General features: G+C 26.7%; 1 protein-coding gene across 6 annotated transcripts in view; it reads right to left on the bottom strand.

Annotated features, from left to right (window-relative positions):
• The window catches only part of LOC107436652 (uncharacterized), a 55,351-nt gene that overhangs the window by 25,655 nt on the left and 12,063 nt on the right, over positions 1 to 17,633 (bottom strand). For all 6 annotated transcript variants that reach the window (XM_087161582.1, XM_087161579.1, XM_087161580.1 and 3 more), the window contains 14 exons: positions 15,220 to 16,291; positions 14,606 to 14,729; positions 13,082 to 13,216; positions 11,171 to 11,283; positions 10,476 to 10,630; positions 8,127 to 8,188; positions 7,254 to 7,392; positions 5,812 to 6,096; positions 5,304 to 5,483; positions 4,015 to 4,132; positions 1,248 to 1,359; positions 997 to 1,102; positions 860 to 913; positions 692 to 778 (listed from right to left, as the gene is read on the bottom strand). In XM_087161582.1, coding sequence (XP_087017708.1) covers positions 692 to 778; positions 860 to 913; positions 997 to 1,102; positions 1,248 to 1,359; positions 4,015 to 4,132; positions 5,304 to 5,483; positions 5,812 to 6,096; positions 7,254 to 7,392; positions 8,127 to 8,188; positions 10,476 to 10,630; positions 11,171 to 11,283; positions 13,082 to 13,216; positions 14,606 to 14,729; positions 15,220 to 16,291 — 2,742 coding nt within the window. The remainder of the gene's footprint in view (positions 1 to 691; positions 779 to 859; positions 914 to 996; positions 1,103 to 1,247; positions 1,360 to 4,014; positions 4,133 to 5,303; positions 5,484 to 5,811; positions 6,097 to 7,253; positions 7,393 to 8,126; positions 8,189 to 10,475; positions 10,631 to 11,170; positions 11,284 to 13,081; positions 13,217 to 14,605; positions 14,730 to 15,219; positions 16,292 to 17,633) is intronic.

Below are 17,633 nucleotides of genomic sequence, written 5' to 3'. Positions count from 1 at the left end.
GCAAGGAATATGATAATAATTTAAATTAATAATTAGTCACCAGCAATAAAGTTAAGATGAAATCAAGTAATCATCAAAAAAATAACAAATTTATGATTTTCTTAGTTACGTGGCTCCAGTAGAAATGTAAGCACTCTAGATAGATTATAATTGACTAGGTTGTTATTGATTCTTATTAAATACAAATAATTATAAGTTAATATCAAACTTCTAAAATACAAAAATTTGTAAGGAAATATTAAACTTTTAAAGTTTCCATCATTAAGGATATTTTTTATTCTCTTTAGTTGGAAAAATTTTAAAACAATGCAGATCTTTGAAAATTAATAAACAGTAATGTAAGGCAAGTATTGGATTACAAATGTTAATTGAGATTGAAGAACGTTAATCAGTGCAAGAACAAGTCATGGTAAAACACTTTTACTTTAATCCAAAATTTTTTGCTATTTTGAAATATATTTCCACTGTTTTTAAGATGGAATTGATATAATATTTTATTTTATTTAATGGATGGATTCTAATGTTTTCTTTCAAAGTTTTTTATTATATCTTAAAAATTCATAAAATTATTAAAACTGAAAATTGTATGAGGGACAGCTAATAAAAAAAATTTATTAAAAAATCATAAACTTTTATTTCAATATATAAGCAGATATTTTAGTTAATAACAAAAAAATAAATAAATGAATACCTTAAATACTTCTGAAATAAAGTCATACTGAAACATGTGTGGGTGAGCTTGAAGCTTGTAGGATATAATTTCACAATAATGAAGAGCCTAAATAATGAAATAAAACAAATATATTTAGTAAAAAACAATAATGAAAAAGCGTGTATTCAAAATTTTAATGAAACTAACCTCCTCAATAAGTCCATGTTCAACAAGGCGCAAAGCATACAAAAATTTGTAGAACTAAAAATAAAAAAAAAGGTAACTAAAGAAACTCAATAGTTTTAGTTATTTATTTGTAAAAGTAGTTTAGCCCATAGCATTACCTGTAGATGAGGTAACACAAAACTAGGATTTGCCAAACTTTGAGCATATTCATAAATTTCGGTACATTGTATGGCTTCATTACTAGCAAATTCTTCAAACGATAACCTACAATAAAATTAAATTTAAGTTTCTGAAAAAAGATTTGTGTATAATTTGTAAAAAATTGCTAAAACATACATTTGCCTTTCAAAACATGAAAATACTTTTAAGACTAAATAACTAATTTAAAAAGTAAATACAAAAATCTTACATGTGATCAGCTGTGAGCAAAACAAGCTTGCTATTTTTTTGTTCAAAGGTTCCAAATTCTACTTGAGCCATTATGTAGCAAAAGTGAGCAGCACAAAGACATCCTTTACTAACTGAAGAAGAAATAAAGGTAGATAAAGCAATTATTTCATAAAATTAAAAAAATAAATAGAAATTAAGTCAAAACCAAGTAGTCATAAAAATTATGATTTTTAATTTCTTTACAGCAATGCATATGAAAAATATATATAAAATGCTTTTAAGTCTTGGTACTGAAATAAATTAATTTCTCTTTATCTAGTCAAAAAAAAAAAAAAGCAAACATAGGTAAACACCATTATATATAATCTATGCTGTTTGATGTGATCTCCAAATAATATAGCACATTGACACTTTATTATGCTTATTAATATTCATGTTCTTTCCTGTTCAGCGTAATCAGTGTCACAGAGAAGAGAACTGTCTGATAATGCCAGTCAGCTGCCATCTACATTCTACCATCTCTAGTTGAAAATATTTGTTTATCTGTGCATGTTCTACTTAAATAATTTTCATATTAACCATTTAGCCACCTTGATTATTGGATATTTCTTATACATTTTAACTATCAGAAAAGATCATTCAGCAAATTGAAGAACCATGAGGGAAAAAACGAGGTAAGCCATCTATAAGTATTTGGAATTGAAATAATGCCGAATTCCTTAAGTCATTCATAGTTCAAAGTCATAAATTCCAAAGTTTTTGTTTATTTATTCCAGTTTACTAATTGATTATCCCACCCCCTACATTTCCAAAAAAATAAAAATGAAAACTTCCCAAGTAACTGTTTAACTTTTTTTTTTGCTTTAAAAAAATGTTTCCAATAACAATTAGTCTTTCAATAGATAAAGTTAACAAATCATTTAAACAAAAACAAATTCTGACATTATCGCACAATAAACCTTTTGAATTTTAAATAAAGAAAGAGAGGCCAAACCCCCTAGTTTTCAATTCTGATCAAAGGTCTAATATTTTGTGAAAGACATTAATAGTAATCAAAAGATAATATTTGATCAGCATTATTCAAGTTATGCTTAACATGTTGCATTATTATAATTTAATTTGACAGTTCTTAAAATATGGCATGGTTTTCCTCAAATTTAGTCGAGCATTTAGGTAAGGCATATTAAAAACTATTTACATGATATTTCTGCAATCACAACACATTACATCCTTTTTCACCTAGCTGACACTGTCAATCAAGCATAAAACGAAAAGGTTTCACACATATCCAAAACATATATATTCACAGTGTTTTGAACTTTTGAGATCATTTTTATTTGTGTGTCAATATAGCAGCAAACATTTAAAACAAAAAAAAACTTTAACTATTTTTTTACAGACTACAATTAGTAAATTAAAAATATAATTATAGATGAAAATTGTAGATAAATAGATAAGATAGTTTGCTATATTTATATTAAAAATATAAATATAACAAACATTTATTTAAAAAAAAAAAAAAAAAAAAAAAAAAAAAAATACTTTCAAAAAAAATTTTTTTTACAGACAATCAGTAAAAAAAAAAATTTTTTTTTTTTTAGTCCAACAGCAGTCAAATAACTTTTCAGCTTTATAAAGTACAAAAGATATGCAAATAAATATACATAAGCAGGATGCTCGGTGAAGGCCATCCTTAACCAGGGTGCGTAGCCAAATCTTTGAATCAAAAATAAGCACTTTTTAAAAACTTTTCAAGCACTTGACAAAAAATTTCAAGCACTCAAAAAATTCACATTGAATCAATAATATTATTGAAAAACAAAAACTTTTTATGAACAGTTTTAGCATTAAAAAAAAAACCCAAAAAGAAATGGACGTAAATCGAAACAATCAGTACTTTCCCACATCACCGAGTGAATTCAACTTGACTCTGAACTCAGAACAAAAGTACCCTTACCCCCTACATCAAAAAAGTGTTAGAAGTACAATAAAATAAACAAGAATAAAATTAAAATAAATTAAAAAGAAAAACATTTAATAAGGATCTGACTCTATCCGAATTTGACCACTCGGGTTTCAGTTTGAGTGTGCGCGCATGCGCAAGTCTAACGTGGGTACGCAAGTCATAACGTGGGTACAAATCCGTGTGAATGATTACGTAGCAAACACCCGATTTTTCGTGAAATTCAGGGGATCCGCCAGATATCACTGAAGGAAAAAAAAATTATACGTGAAAAAAAGCACTTTTTAGAAACGCCAGCTGAAAAAAGCACCTTTAAAAGCTTTTAAAAACGAAATCCCCCAAAAAGCACCTTTAAGTACTTTTTACAAACGCTACACACCCTGTTAACTTGCGTTTTTAAAATTCTTATTAAAAATAAAAACAAAAAGTATGTAATAAAATGAACAAATTAATATACGCTAATAAAGAGCAGTACGAGAAGGAGAATGTAATATATAACAAGTCAGGTATGATTGTCTGAGTAAACAGAGAGGAGTTGAAAAGAAATTATAGGTAACATCTTCAAATTTCAACCTTCAACTGAACCTGTTTTGATGTTTATTACATCCGTCTTCTATTGTAATTTGTCAGATTTCAATAAAGTTTTTATTTTTTCCATCAAATATGAATTTACAAACCCTAATGTCTTTTTTGTTCAAATTTTAAATAATGATTTTAATAAGGATAAGTATTTTAGAATGAAAGCAGTTTTAATAAATAATTATTAGATAGCTTTCATTAGAGGTGACATGTTAACTGTAAAACATAAAAGTAAAAAATATACCTAGTGTATCACCAAGTGTAGTAATGCTTCTAGAATCAACTTCTGGATGCGATGAGGGATTTGATAAAATCATTGCCAAATGTGGTCGCCAATCTCCCCATTTTTTATCTGCAGCATTCTAAATAAGAACAATAATTGTATGTTAGTTTACCTTTTAAGCTTAAATAAGAACTCAAAAGATTGAAAACCAAAAAAAATTATGTTTTTAAAATAAACTACATACCATAATGAGAGCCTAAGGGATAATTAAATATATAATTATTATTTAAAAGTTTGTATTATGGTATAATTATTTACAGTTCTAATTGCATAAGAGTAAAACAAAGCTACATTTTGATAAAATCGAAATAAAAACTTACTCTGACAAAAAAAAAAAAAAAAAAAAAAAAAAAACTACATTGGGAAATAAAAAGACGAAAGAAAAAATCAGCAAATAAAATTGAAGAAAAAATTACTGAGATTGTGGAAGTAGGAATTCTACAATATTCTACAAAGGCTGTCATTCTTGAGTGGAGTTCAAACTCACTTAATTTAAAATAGAATTAAGACTGACAGTTACCATATATAAAGAAAAGACTATTAAATTTTTCACTTTTTAGGCTTTAATAGTATAAATGACTTTAATCAACAATAAATAGTAATTCTAAATTACATAATTTATATATTATACCAGCAAAACATATAGAATGCTGTCTATTTGTTTCCAGACATTTTCATTAAAAACCTTTTTTATTACTGTCTATGCAAAAAGTACACACAAGCTTTTGCATCTACGTAACATTTTAAATTGCATACTGTTATTAAATTGCATTAATATACATTGAATGTCTTAAATTATGAGTAGTCGTACAATGGAGCAACAAATAATTGATTTGATTTATTTACAATAGCGCATGAAATTAAGGACATAAAAAATTTTATTCTTCAATATTTTACTTTCATGAGAAATACAAATAATTTGTAAAATGTTAACAGATAAAGTTTGAAATGTTTTTTGGTAACCAAAACTATAAGTGAGTATAGTAAAAAAAATTTAAACTTATTAAATACGATAATATTAAAAATAAGGTTTCAACGCTTCCAAAAACAACAGTTTAATAAGTGAAAAGCAGGCGTTCCAGATAGAAAAAATGCTGTTGCTTGATTTTGTAACACCGTAACTCACCACTGGATAAAGATACCACTATATATTGTATCAATCATACTATAAAAAAAAAACTACTACTGGTAATTTTTATACCTAAAAAAATTACAGAATTAATTTAAAGAAAATAACAAAAGAAACTTACAGTGACAGCTAAAGGTTGTCTACCAGACATCAATTGATATAAGGTTTGAAGAGGGTCATTTAAGGCTAGAGAATTAGCAAATCGTGTCATGACATTCGCATATGTCCTAACATCCATTTTAGAGGCAAGAAATAAGGCATGACCCCACAAACCATGTTTCATGGCCCATTCTAAAGCATCCTAAAATGATATATCATACAAATCAGAATTTGAAAGAAAAAGCAATCAGTTTAAAATTAATGTCATTATTAGACAGAACAGTCTGAAGAAATTTGGCTACAGGCTTAAAAAAAAAAAAAAAAAACCTTAACAACTTTAAGTATAAAAATTTTTTATAACAATGCATAACTAAATTATTATTTTAGCTGTATTTATAAATGCAATGTGGCAAATCAATCAGTAAGTTAATTTTTTATGAAAAATTACGAGCTGTCTGTCATAACTGTTAAGATATGGATATTTCTTTGAAGAATTACTCTACCGATTTCCAAATTGGAAAGTCATTTACCTTTTTATGTCCAAACAGTAGGAATTCTTGGAATTTCCGTGTGATTTTATCAACATCTACAGATCGAGAATTATTTAAAATAGTTCTGTCGTGCAATACAACTATTCCTTCATCTGGAGAAGATGTATCACCAGCATGAGATTGGCTAGAAGAATCATTAACATCCGCAGGGGAATGTTGTTCACCTAATGCTGCGTCTAATGGATGTTTCAATGGAACTGGGGTAGGGCGCAAAATTTCATGATCTTTCAGCAAAAGTTCAGCAATATCACTGCCAGCAACCGACTACAATGAAAGAAAATCTTTTAAAAAAGGCCATTTATTGCAAAGAAAGTAATATAAGCCTACATAAGTAAGGTAAGCCTACATAAAGAATATTATATGCTATTACTACAGTAAATTATGGTACAGTTGCCTTAAATCTTTTAAATTCAAATTATCGAATAATACTCAACATTAAATTCATTTTAGATCAATTATAAATATTTTATACTTTTAAATTAATAATTTCGAAAAAAAAAAAGAGAGATAGAGAGCGGTTTTATACAAGAGCATACAGAGCACAAGGTTCAATTACACACACATTATATGCACAAGCACATTATAATTCAATATACATATTTCTAAATTTTTTATTTAAAATTTACTTTTTAGATTGTGACATAAGGAAATTTCTTGACAGCAACCCCCCTCAATTATGTGAAAGTCAGTGAGTAGGAGAGGGGGTTGCTCTCTGAATAGTCAATATTTGAGAAAACAATTCAAACAAAAATGTATATAAATTTGAAGTTTAGAATTATGTTAGCAAAAAAAAAAAAAAAAAAAATAAAAAAAAAAAAAAATGAGTTAGGTATTTAATAGTGTATAATACAGGAATAGTTCCACATACACACACTTAAGTGGTTTTAAAGTACCACAAAATTTAGGATCACTTAAATTTTTTTTAACAGTACTTCTTTATTGTTTTAAAAAAGAGCATTTGCACTTATAGCCATTATGTTTTCTGAACTTGCCACAATAAAATTTGTTATTTTGTTTAAAATCTGTTTGCTGTATTATCATTATACAGGAGGTGGACAAAATAATGGAAACACTTATATACTAATAAATTTTTTTCCCATTTCTCGAGAAATACTTAAAGAATAATTTCTTAACTTCAGAAGTGGTTAAATGATGCGATTTCTCATACTTATTAATGAAATTTAAAAGTTTGAGGGACTGACAATAAATTACAAATGGAAAACAGAGTTTTAGCATACCTTATGCCAAACAATGTAGCAATAAATTTGTAACTTGTACAAATTATTTCAGTTATTATATGCAATAATTGCACAAAATTTTGTAAGCTTAGCTTAAATATTCAAGCTTAGAGAGACATTTATAGCTTAAAGAGAGAGAAAGAGCATGAATAATTGCATAAAACCAGAAAAACTTTAACTCACTCCATTTTGCCTTAATAAAAGAACCATTAACTCCCATAGCAAAACATAGGAATCTCTGTCTACTATATCTTCTTTCTCTTTTACTACTTTAATTCTTTGAGTGCAGAACTCTATTACATCATTTTTATGAGTAGAACCCCTAGAAAATGTAAAATACAAACAATTAAATCAATCCTGGTTTTATAAAACGTTAAAGCAAATATAAACAATATATTTAGTTGCAACATAGAGATTGATGCAATTAAACGTAAGTCTTTTCAGTACAATTTTTGAAATAACACCAAAAAATTAAAAATTGTTTTAGTCCTTATATTTAATATATATATATATATATATATATATATATATATATATATATATATATATATATATATATACATTAATATTAGTTTAGTTTTACAATTGATGCATCACAAGATAGGTATTTCCTTATTAGAAAAGTTAAACGATAGAGAGAGAAAATGTCAATTTCAAAAGACAATTCCAAGTTAAAACAATTCCATACTCAATGTTTAATTACTTAATCTTGAAAATCTTGATAACGTAACAAATGACTTTTCTTCAAATTGAAGATTGTAGTTTACTAACTTTTGATAAATATTTATAATAGATTTTTACAATAGACATTTATAATAAGACAAATATGCTTAGCAGAATGAAAAACTAAAACATACATTAACGGAAATATACACAAAATAATAAATTCTACTCAAATTAAATTAAAAAGAGCAAATGAAAATTAGCTCATTATATTTCAAGCAGTTAAAAATTATTCAATCTTCAAATTTGGATTTTATGTTTTAAAAAAAAATGTAAGAACACATACTGTTCAACAGGATTTAATTTGGTTAATAAAATATGAGACATATTTACCGTACTAAAGGACCCTGGTGGTTTTTAAGTTCTTCAAAAGATTCTTCTCCTTCCATGATATCCTTATATGGAAAAAAATTTGATTTTAATGCGTCAGAAAGTAATAAAAAAAGTGAAATCTATAAAATATTTTCTGCAAAAATTTACTTTATAAAATAATGAAAATAACAGGGCACATTATATCATATATTTTAGTTTTCTTTAACAAACAAAGCTTACAAAAGACATAACAAAAAAAGTTAATTTATAAAAGGAGTTTTTAGTTAGAAAGAAAAGAATTAGGTTAACAATTAAAAGAATTATGTTAACATTATAAGAAACAAAAAAGCCTTATATTCAAAATAATATTTCTAGATAAATATTAAAATGTTATAAGTAAAAATATATAATTCATTTATTTAGTTGACCATTCCCCCACAACAGTTGGATGTGGGCCATGAGAACCATGGAGATAAAAAAATTTAAAAAAAAAAAAGACTCCACAATTTCATGGCCACTGGCACGGCTGAGATAATTAGGTCCACATTGTGCACAAGCCACTTTTACTTCCCATACGAGTCACTACCAATCATATGAATATTAAATTTAGGTCTTTCGTAAAGACAGATCACTGAGACATAGTGATTCATATCATAGAAAAATACATAATATATACACAGACTTTTAACAACCACTAAATAAAACCTAGAAGTACAATTAATGAATAAAATGCATTAGAAAAAAAATGTTTTTATTTTAGTGCAATATAATATTATATTATATTAATATTATATTATATAATATTATATTATATAATAATATTATATTAATATTAAAACAAATATTACACAATATTAAATGTTAGCAAACTTTAATGACCGGTCTGTCTCAGTTCTGCATGCTTTATTTTTCCATCCCAGATTATGCATATTACAAAATAATTCCCTCTTTAATACAAGAAACAATTCTCTCATCTTTCATGTGAATACACATTTGTGTTACACATGATTTTATTATATTTACTTTGAAAACAAGAAGATTCAACAATAATAGTTTCAAGCAAACAATTAGTTACAAACATAATCAGTTGCAAATGTTATCAGCATTAACACTAAACATACCAACACTTAATATATACCTATTTCTACCATAGCCGGTCAAATGACCGGACTTCATGTTTTTTGATTGAATGTATAAAATATGGATGTTAGGAAGGAAATAAACTGAAAGCAACTTTATTATAATTACATAAAATTGCATATTGCCAGTTTTCATGTATTACAAACACAATGAATAAGATTTTTTTTACATATACAGGGTGTTTCCGTAGTACATTTTCCGCAAACATATTTCTTCTAATTATTATTTTTAAAAAAATTATAATTGTCAGTTTTTATTACACAAAAATGCCAATCTAAAATTTTAGGTATTTTCTTGACATTTGAATTCACAGTTATTCTGATTGAACTAACTACGCAACAGTCTTTTCAGAAATATGCAACTAATCGAATGCAATACGTTGAACACGCATTACATCATCATTCAGGGGTGATCGTGAGCCCTAGTCAAAATTCCGGAAAATTTCTTGAGTTAAAAAAAAAAAAAGTTAAAATCCAATAATTAGAAAAAAATTTAAACAAGGTTTTTTCCTTTTTCTCAATATTTCTTTATTTACTTAAAATATATTAAAAATTTTACACATACCTAAGACCTGGAGAAGTAATTGAAATTTACAAATATTTCTTTCTTTCTTAAGTTTATGATTATAATAACTATTTACTGATAAAAAATGAATATTAATCATGAATATAAGCTTATAAAGTATCTGGCTCTTCCTTACAAACAAATAAAATGTGTTTTTAAGTTCCACCTTTGAAAATTTGATTTCCGAAACTTTTGTGATCAATGATTTTTCGAAACGTCTGAACCTTCGATCACTGGATCATGGTTAGCGAAAAATCCGAAATTTTTCCGGAGCATAATCAGCCCTGGTCATTTCTGATCCGATAATCTTATAAAGCAATAAATTGTTCTCCCGGTCAATTGACCGGTTGTGGTAGAAATAGGTATAAGACAAGTATTATTCGAAACAAACAAATACAAAAAACAAATAATAATAGAATATTAACTGCATATAATTGTTAGAAAAAGTCATGAAGTCAAATGTGCAAAAACGATAAGATGATAAGCTCATTTTCAATGCAAAAATTCTTAAAGGGTCATTCGACCGGTTATGGTATGTTTAGTGTTAATTAAGGAACATCAATCTTTTGTAACCAAAAATTGTATTTTGATGCCTATACTTTTCACGATGACATTGATGGGAAATCTCATATTTTAAAACTTTTTATAAAGAACATTATATAATACCTGTAAATTGTGAATTCGAACTGGCATAATTGTTGCAGCACTAATGTGACTAGGAATTGTTGTAATAAGCAAGCCTCCAGGAGAAAATCGAGCAATTGGATGAGGGTATGAAAATTTCACAGGTGTTAGTCGCGATGACGGAGTGGATGTTAGATCTATAAAAATTATGCAATAATTATAAAGTTGCAATTAAAAATTTGAGATTTTAAAGTTTAAACAATGAAACAAAATGAGATATAACAGAGCAACTAAGATTGAAATTAGTATAAAGCATTATGTAGCATTAAAGTAACTGAATAAAAAAAAATATGTAATATTAACATTACTTCTCATCATTTGCTGGATAAAATATTAGATCATAAAAATTAATCTAACTATAAAACATATTTTTAAAAAACTGATTTCTTTTGAATGTGTTTATAGGCACAATAAAACTTTTAGAACATAAATATCTGCAAATTTAGAATCCAATTTTGTTAAGAAATGTAAATCGTTTAATATTTAAATCAGTTTATTAAAAAATAATTTGCAAATGAAAAAGGAACAACTGTAGAATTTTAGGAACTGATAGTGATATGCAGAGCTTGTTCCACAAAAAAGCAAAAATTGAAAATTAAAAAAAAAAAAAAATACAAGTAAATTAAGTGAATTTTAAAAAAGTCACATTAAGATAATGAGGAAAAAGTTTATTTTACCAGCTTCTGCAGTTGATACATCATTCTGACCATCATTATAAGAGTAGTTTGGTTGAAGGTTAAAGGTTGAAAATTCAGATTCATTTGAATCAATATCTTGCTCTTGAAATTGCCTGCCAATTTACAAAACAATAAAAATATGTAACATGAAAAATGTTCAATTTACAAATACTTTATAAATAATAAACTCAGGATAAATAACCAATTTTTTAAATTAAAATAAGCACTTCTTAAGCATTAAAAATATCTTAAAAGATTCTTTTTTCAAAAAAATCATAATTAGGATATGTGTAGCAATAATCTTTTCTTCTCCCTATTAAAGTTCTTCATTTATATATATAAAATCAACAAAATGGGAAACATTTTCAGACTTTACTCAATCATGATAAGTAGTTTCTGATAAACATTGAATCACAAAGGAATAATAACATACACTATTTTTAATTTCAGAAATACTTTGTTTAGAAGAGAATTTTTTAACAGTTTGCCATATAATTTTAACTGCACAACTAATAATAATTTCAACTTCAAATCAATGCATAGAAAAATTTTATTTTGCTGTTGTATTAAAAAAAAATCAGTATCAATTAGTTAATATTTCCTAATACTGATCTGTAACTGAATTAGTAACTGAGTGCAAGATTTCTTTAATCTCACAATTTTAGATGTTTATTGGAATTAAACATTTTTAAAACCAGACAAAAACGACAAAACAGTAATTGTGAAACTACTAAGCCCACCTTATATGTAATTTTTTACTGCATTTGCTTAATATAATACAAGAACATATGACCTCTGAATTCATCATCATAAAATTTTGATAATAGAAAACTTTTCCTCCAACCCTTGAAGGACTAAAAGCCCAAAAAGGTTTAAACAATGAATAATGAGGGTGTGGTTAGATGCCTAAACTATGCATATAATTATTAGATGTTAATGATAAATTAGAGCTATCAAATTTCGAGACTTCTACTAGAATTATTAACTAAAATAGAAATATGTCTAAATCTAATCAAAAATCTAAATTTTTTTATTTTCCATCCATTTCTTGAAAATGTGCATTAGTATATTGGATGTAAAACAATGAAAATACACACACGAAAAAGCAAAAATATTGAGACAAAATAATTGCGAAAAAGATTATCAAAACACTACATATATTTATGATGGAATTGGCACTAGCTATGACCAATAAAATGAAGACTTAAATGCATGATTTAAGAGTATCATGTAATATATTAAAAATATTGGATCAATTTTATTTCCACCAAAATTTAAAAAAAAAAGAGACATTATTTTTCCACAAATCTGAATTGGTAACACAATCTCCACTCACAGTCAATTTTTTTTTAAATGTAAAATATGGTGCCTTTTAAAAAAGATGCCAGCCCAATAATTGGAATTCAATAGTGGAACGGGCATTCGTCACCCTTGCGTCCTTGAAAATGCCATAATCTCGCTCAAAATCATGCTTGTTTCTAAATTTCTCCTTGATGACCACTAGAATTTAGAGTTTCTTTTTTTTGAAATGCTGTCTTATTGGAATGCAATTTAAAAAAAAAAAATTTAAAAAAAAAAAAAAAAAAAAACTAAACTAAGTGGCATAACAGTTCAAGGAGAGCCAAGGCCTACTATGACGTGATCTTGCTTTCCAGCTTTCTTAACCTTGAACTCTGGGTTGCAGGAACAGATGATCCTGCCAAACAGAGAAATTCTAGAGTTTAGTCACCAAGCAATCTTGGTACTCATCTAATCGAATCACTGAAGGGATGTAAGCATTTAAGAAAAATTAAATACGAACTGCGTGCCACCTAGTAGCACATACCATTAATTTGCTATCCCTGGTTTAAATATTTCAGGAAATATACAAAAAATTTAAAATTTCAAAAATATTCTTTAAAAAATATCTACCCAGCAGTCATATCTTTAGCCAACTCATTTGCTGAACTACGACCAGAATGAATACTTGATCGCTCATACTCATCGTAACCTTGCTTTGCATAATACTGTCTGTACTGTTCTTGAGCTTCACGATATTGTCGATATCTGAAAGAAAATTAAATCTTTTTGATTAATAATAACTTAGTTTAAGCATAATACTTTTCTTTATACATTTTAACACCAAAATGTTCATAAAAACTTAAAGAATTTTTAAAATGAATAAAAAAGATAAAAATTACCTAGTATCACTTCTGTAATTGAAACAAAGCACGTATTAGTGAAAATTTAGTAACTATAGTAAATTATTTAAAAAAACTTTTCTTTATACATTTTAACACCAAAATGTTCATAAAAAATTAAAGAATTTTTAAAATGAATAAAAAAGATAAAAATTACCTTGTATCACTTCTGTAATTGAAACAAAGCATGTATTAGTGAAAATTTAGTAACTATAGCAAACTATTTAAAAATATAATGAAGATGAACATATTTCAATAAAGCAACTAAAAATGGTGAATTTTAATTAAAAAGCAAAATATAGATTCATATTAATTTCAGTATCAATTTCATTATCAGTTCATCATTTCATTTCATCATTTAGTATCAATTTCAGAGCTTATGAATATTTTTTTTTTCCAAAAGATAATTCTTCTATTATAATGTGACTAAAATAATATAAATAGAGTAAAGCATTTACTTGCATTAAGAGTATTTTTAAAAATTAACATTTAAGCTAAATAATTTTAATTTGTAAGTTAATCAGATTATCATTTTTTAAACTAATTAAGCAAAGCTCAGTTCTGTCCAAGTAATTAATATTTTTATCTTGAGGTTAAGAGCAATTTTAAGGTAGAAAAGAAATCACTTACTAGTTCATAAACCTAACTAATTATATAAAAAACTTATAAATGTGATTTTTTTTTAAAATCACAATTTTTTAAATGTGTGAAAACGTTTCAAGAACCACATTTAATAAAAAAATATTACTTGGTATCCAATAATCTAAGCACTATCCAATAATCTAAGCACATATCTATAAAAAAAATTTAAAATCTCATAAACAATATTTTTGGTTAGCAAAAATATGTAAAATGAAGGGTTGACCAGAAATGTAAAAGGTCAATATAGGCTTTAATTATTATTAAAATAAAAAATGAATAAGGGGTAACAGACTTTCTATAATGTTAAAATATTTTTGATTTTGAAATTTTAATAAATAAAGGTGGTATTTATTCCTATTATACAAAGAAAAATTAAACATAATATACTTTTAAAGTACGATATTTTCATATAACATCATATGTCAAGTCATGATCCTAGAACCTGTAAAGTACTAGCAAAAGCTATTTAAAATACGCAAAATTGTTTAGTTTGCTAATTAAACTAAAAAAAAAAATTTCCATTTGAACTATTAAAAAATTTAATTCCTACCTTATTTTAATAAACATTAAAATGGTCAACTAAAGCTTGAACTAAAAACCTTGAAAAACTTACCTCGGATCATTTCTGTAAAGCTCATCATAAAAGCCATAGTTGAAATTATTATATGCATAACGTTGATAAGCATCATAATATGAAGCATAATACATATCTCGCTGATAAGAATCATATTCATAACCTAAGAAAATGTGGAAAAAAATAAAAAATAGAATTTATTAAAAGAAAGAATTCAAAAGTATTGTTTTATTTTAAATCCTAAAAAATCCTGCACCAATTATATATATATATATATATATATTGTGCATCATCAAATTGAATGTAAATTTTTTGGCATTTGTAGAAGAGATTCATAAATGATTACTTTGAGCACATTTTGAAATTTTAAGATAATTTTTTTACAAATGTGACCTTTTGAAAAGTGAAATGTTTTTACATTTTAAAAAAAAAGGTGCATACTATTATATAAAAATCTGCTTAAAAATGCTTGATTTATTTGAATTTTTTTATTGATTTAAAAAAAAGGAACTTAAATATTTCCAAAGTAAATAAATGTACATTTTTTAAGCTAACTTTTGAATACTGAGTTTAAAATTCAAACTTCCATTTTTTTTAAAAAAAGAAAGAAAATTAATTAAATATGCCACCTAAAAAATATAAATATAACTCACCTTTTTGTTGAGGTCTCTGATAAGGACCTGAAACCCTCTGGTCCCTCGGATATGCTTCCGGTTGATACTGCTGGTACCCTTGGCGATAATAATCTTCATACTGCCCAGTTTTACGATTCAAATCAGACTCGCTCATTCTAGAAGATGGACGAGGTGGATATTCACTATGCCTAGGATCACCTCTGTTTGGTTGATAAGGATAATCCTCAGTTCTTGGTTGATATGGATATTCATCTCTTGCTGAATTTCTACTAGAGGGCCTGGAGCTCTCTCTATCCGAATAGTATTGCCGTTCATCATAACTATAATACTTCTGATCAGCAAACCTTTGTCTGCTATCTTTTGGATCTCTCTGATTGTTATATCTTGATTCTTTGCTATTGTCATACCTGGGATCTCTATTATCGTACCTAGGATCTCTATTATTATCATACCTAGGATCTTTGTTATTATTATATCTAGGATCCTTGGTGTTATCATATCTAGGATCTCTGGTATTATCATACCTAGGATCTCTGGCATCATATCTGGGATCCTTGGTATCATATCTAGGATCTCTATTGATAGGATCGCTACTCTTACTATGCTTGGGATCTCTGCTATTATCGAACATAGGATTCTTAGCACCACCAATACCACTAGATTCATCATATCCATCATCTTTGAAATTATCATGCTTAGGATCTCGTTGATCATTAAATCTCAATTCTCTTTGGCTACTATACCTAGTATCATGTTTACTTGCATGAGGCATTTCATCTTTCCTGGCAGATGGTCTTTGATAATCAGCAGATGATGATCTTTGATCATATTCTTGTGGCTTTTCATTGATATGAGTTTTGCTACTAATTTTTGAATCTTTTAAGAGCATAGGAGGTTGAGAAACAGAATTTCCAAGGTTATGCAAATCATTATCTTTTGTCTTGGGCAGAGAGTTGTTGTAGGAATATAACGGATTTTCGGAGTTTGGGGGTATAGCCTGCTGCATTATTAAGGGTTGTTTGTTCTGCTGCAATAATTCAGGTCGTTCTACTTTACTAATTTTGTCAGAACATAAACCCTTGGGTAAAGACTGAAAAAAAAAAAATTTTAGTGTGTAAAGTGATAAATTATTTAACCCATTAACAAGCACTAACAGAAAAATGCAATAAAATACAGATAGTCAACAGGAAAAAAAAAAACATACAAATGTTGCATTGAGTACATATTTTGAGAGACAAATAATTAAAATATATATAATTATCAATAAAAATTGTAAAAAAAAAGTCTTCTTTCATAATACAAATTTTGACACTGAAGAAAAAATCTAGCAAAACATAAAATTCCTTTCTTAAAAATATAAACCTGTTATTTTGTCATGCACAGGGGTGATGGTGAGTTCAAGTCAAAATTCAGGAAAATTTCTTAAATAAATAAAGAAAAAAAAAGTTTAAATTGAAAAATTAGAAAAAAATTTAAACAAGGTTTTTTCCTTTTTCTCAATATTTCTTAGTTTACTTAAAATATATTTAAAATTTTACACATACCTATAAAATTTACACATACCTATGATGACCTGGAGAAGTAATTGAAATTTGCAAATATGTCTTTCTTTTTTGAGTTTATGATTATAATAACTATTTACTGATAAAAAATTAATATTAATCTTGAATATAAGCTTATAAAGTATCTGGCTCTCCCTTACAAACAAATAAAATAAACTGTGATTTTAAGTTCCATCTTTGAAAATTTGATTTCCGGAAACTTTTGTGATCAATGATTTTTTGAAAAGTCTGAACCTTCGATCTCCGGAAACTTCCAGATCACGGTTAGCGAAAAATGCAGAAATCCGGATTTTTTCCCGAGCACAATCAGCTCTGCATACTCAAACTATTACTGTTACGGGCAATGGCAAAACTTTTTGTCTATGAAAATTACTTGAGGTGCAATGATATTGTTTACAGCTATAAAGAAAAAAATCCCTATTGTGAATCGAGTTGAACAAAAGTTTATTCCTCAGCTAACAGGCTAATGCCAAGTTTCTATGTCCGTAAATATAGCATTTATATTTTTTAAATGCAAAATTTTGGAAACATTTCAACAACATTACAATCACATTCTTAGTTGAAATAATAATCTCGAACTATCAGTAAGAATCAAACTAACACAATACTGGAATAATCGTTAAACTATTTGATGTCTATATACTTCGGATAATTGATATAAAAATTTGGGTTTACAAATTTCGTGTTAAAATTTGTGTGTCAAAATTGTTATAAAAACAGTGTTTTTCTCAAGAGTAAATAAGACAGGGAAAAAAACTGACACAAATATTTTTCTGTCAAACAATGCTTTTACATTAAATAACACAGGAGAAAAGTAAACTGTAACAGGCAAAGCTAGGTGGCAGGTGGCTAGTAACAGGCAAATTACCC

The sequence above is a fragment of the Parasteatoda tepidariorum genome, chromosome 4 (genome assembly GCF_982258835.1).
Source record: "Parasteatoda tepidariorum strain Cologne lab strain chromosome 4, Ptep-v5.0, whole genome shotgun sequence".
Lineage (NCBI taxonomy): Eukaryota > Metazoa > Arthropoda > Arachnida > Araneae > Theridiidae > Parasteatoda > Parasteatoda tepidariorum.
The sequence above is the reverse complement of the archived record's forward strand: the minus strand, read 5'-3'. Positions and strand labels throughout refer to the sequence as shown.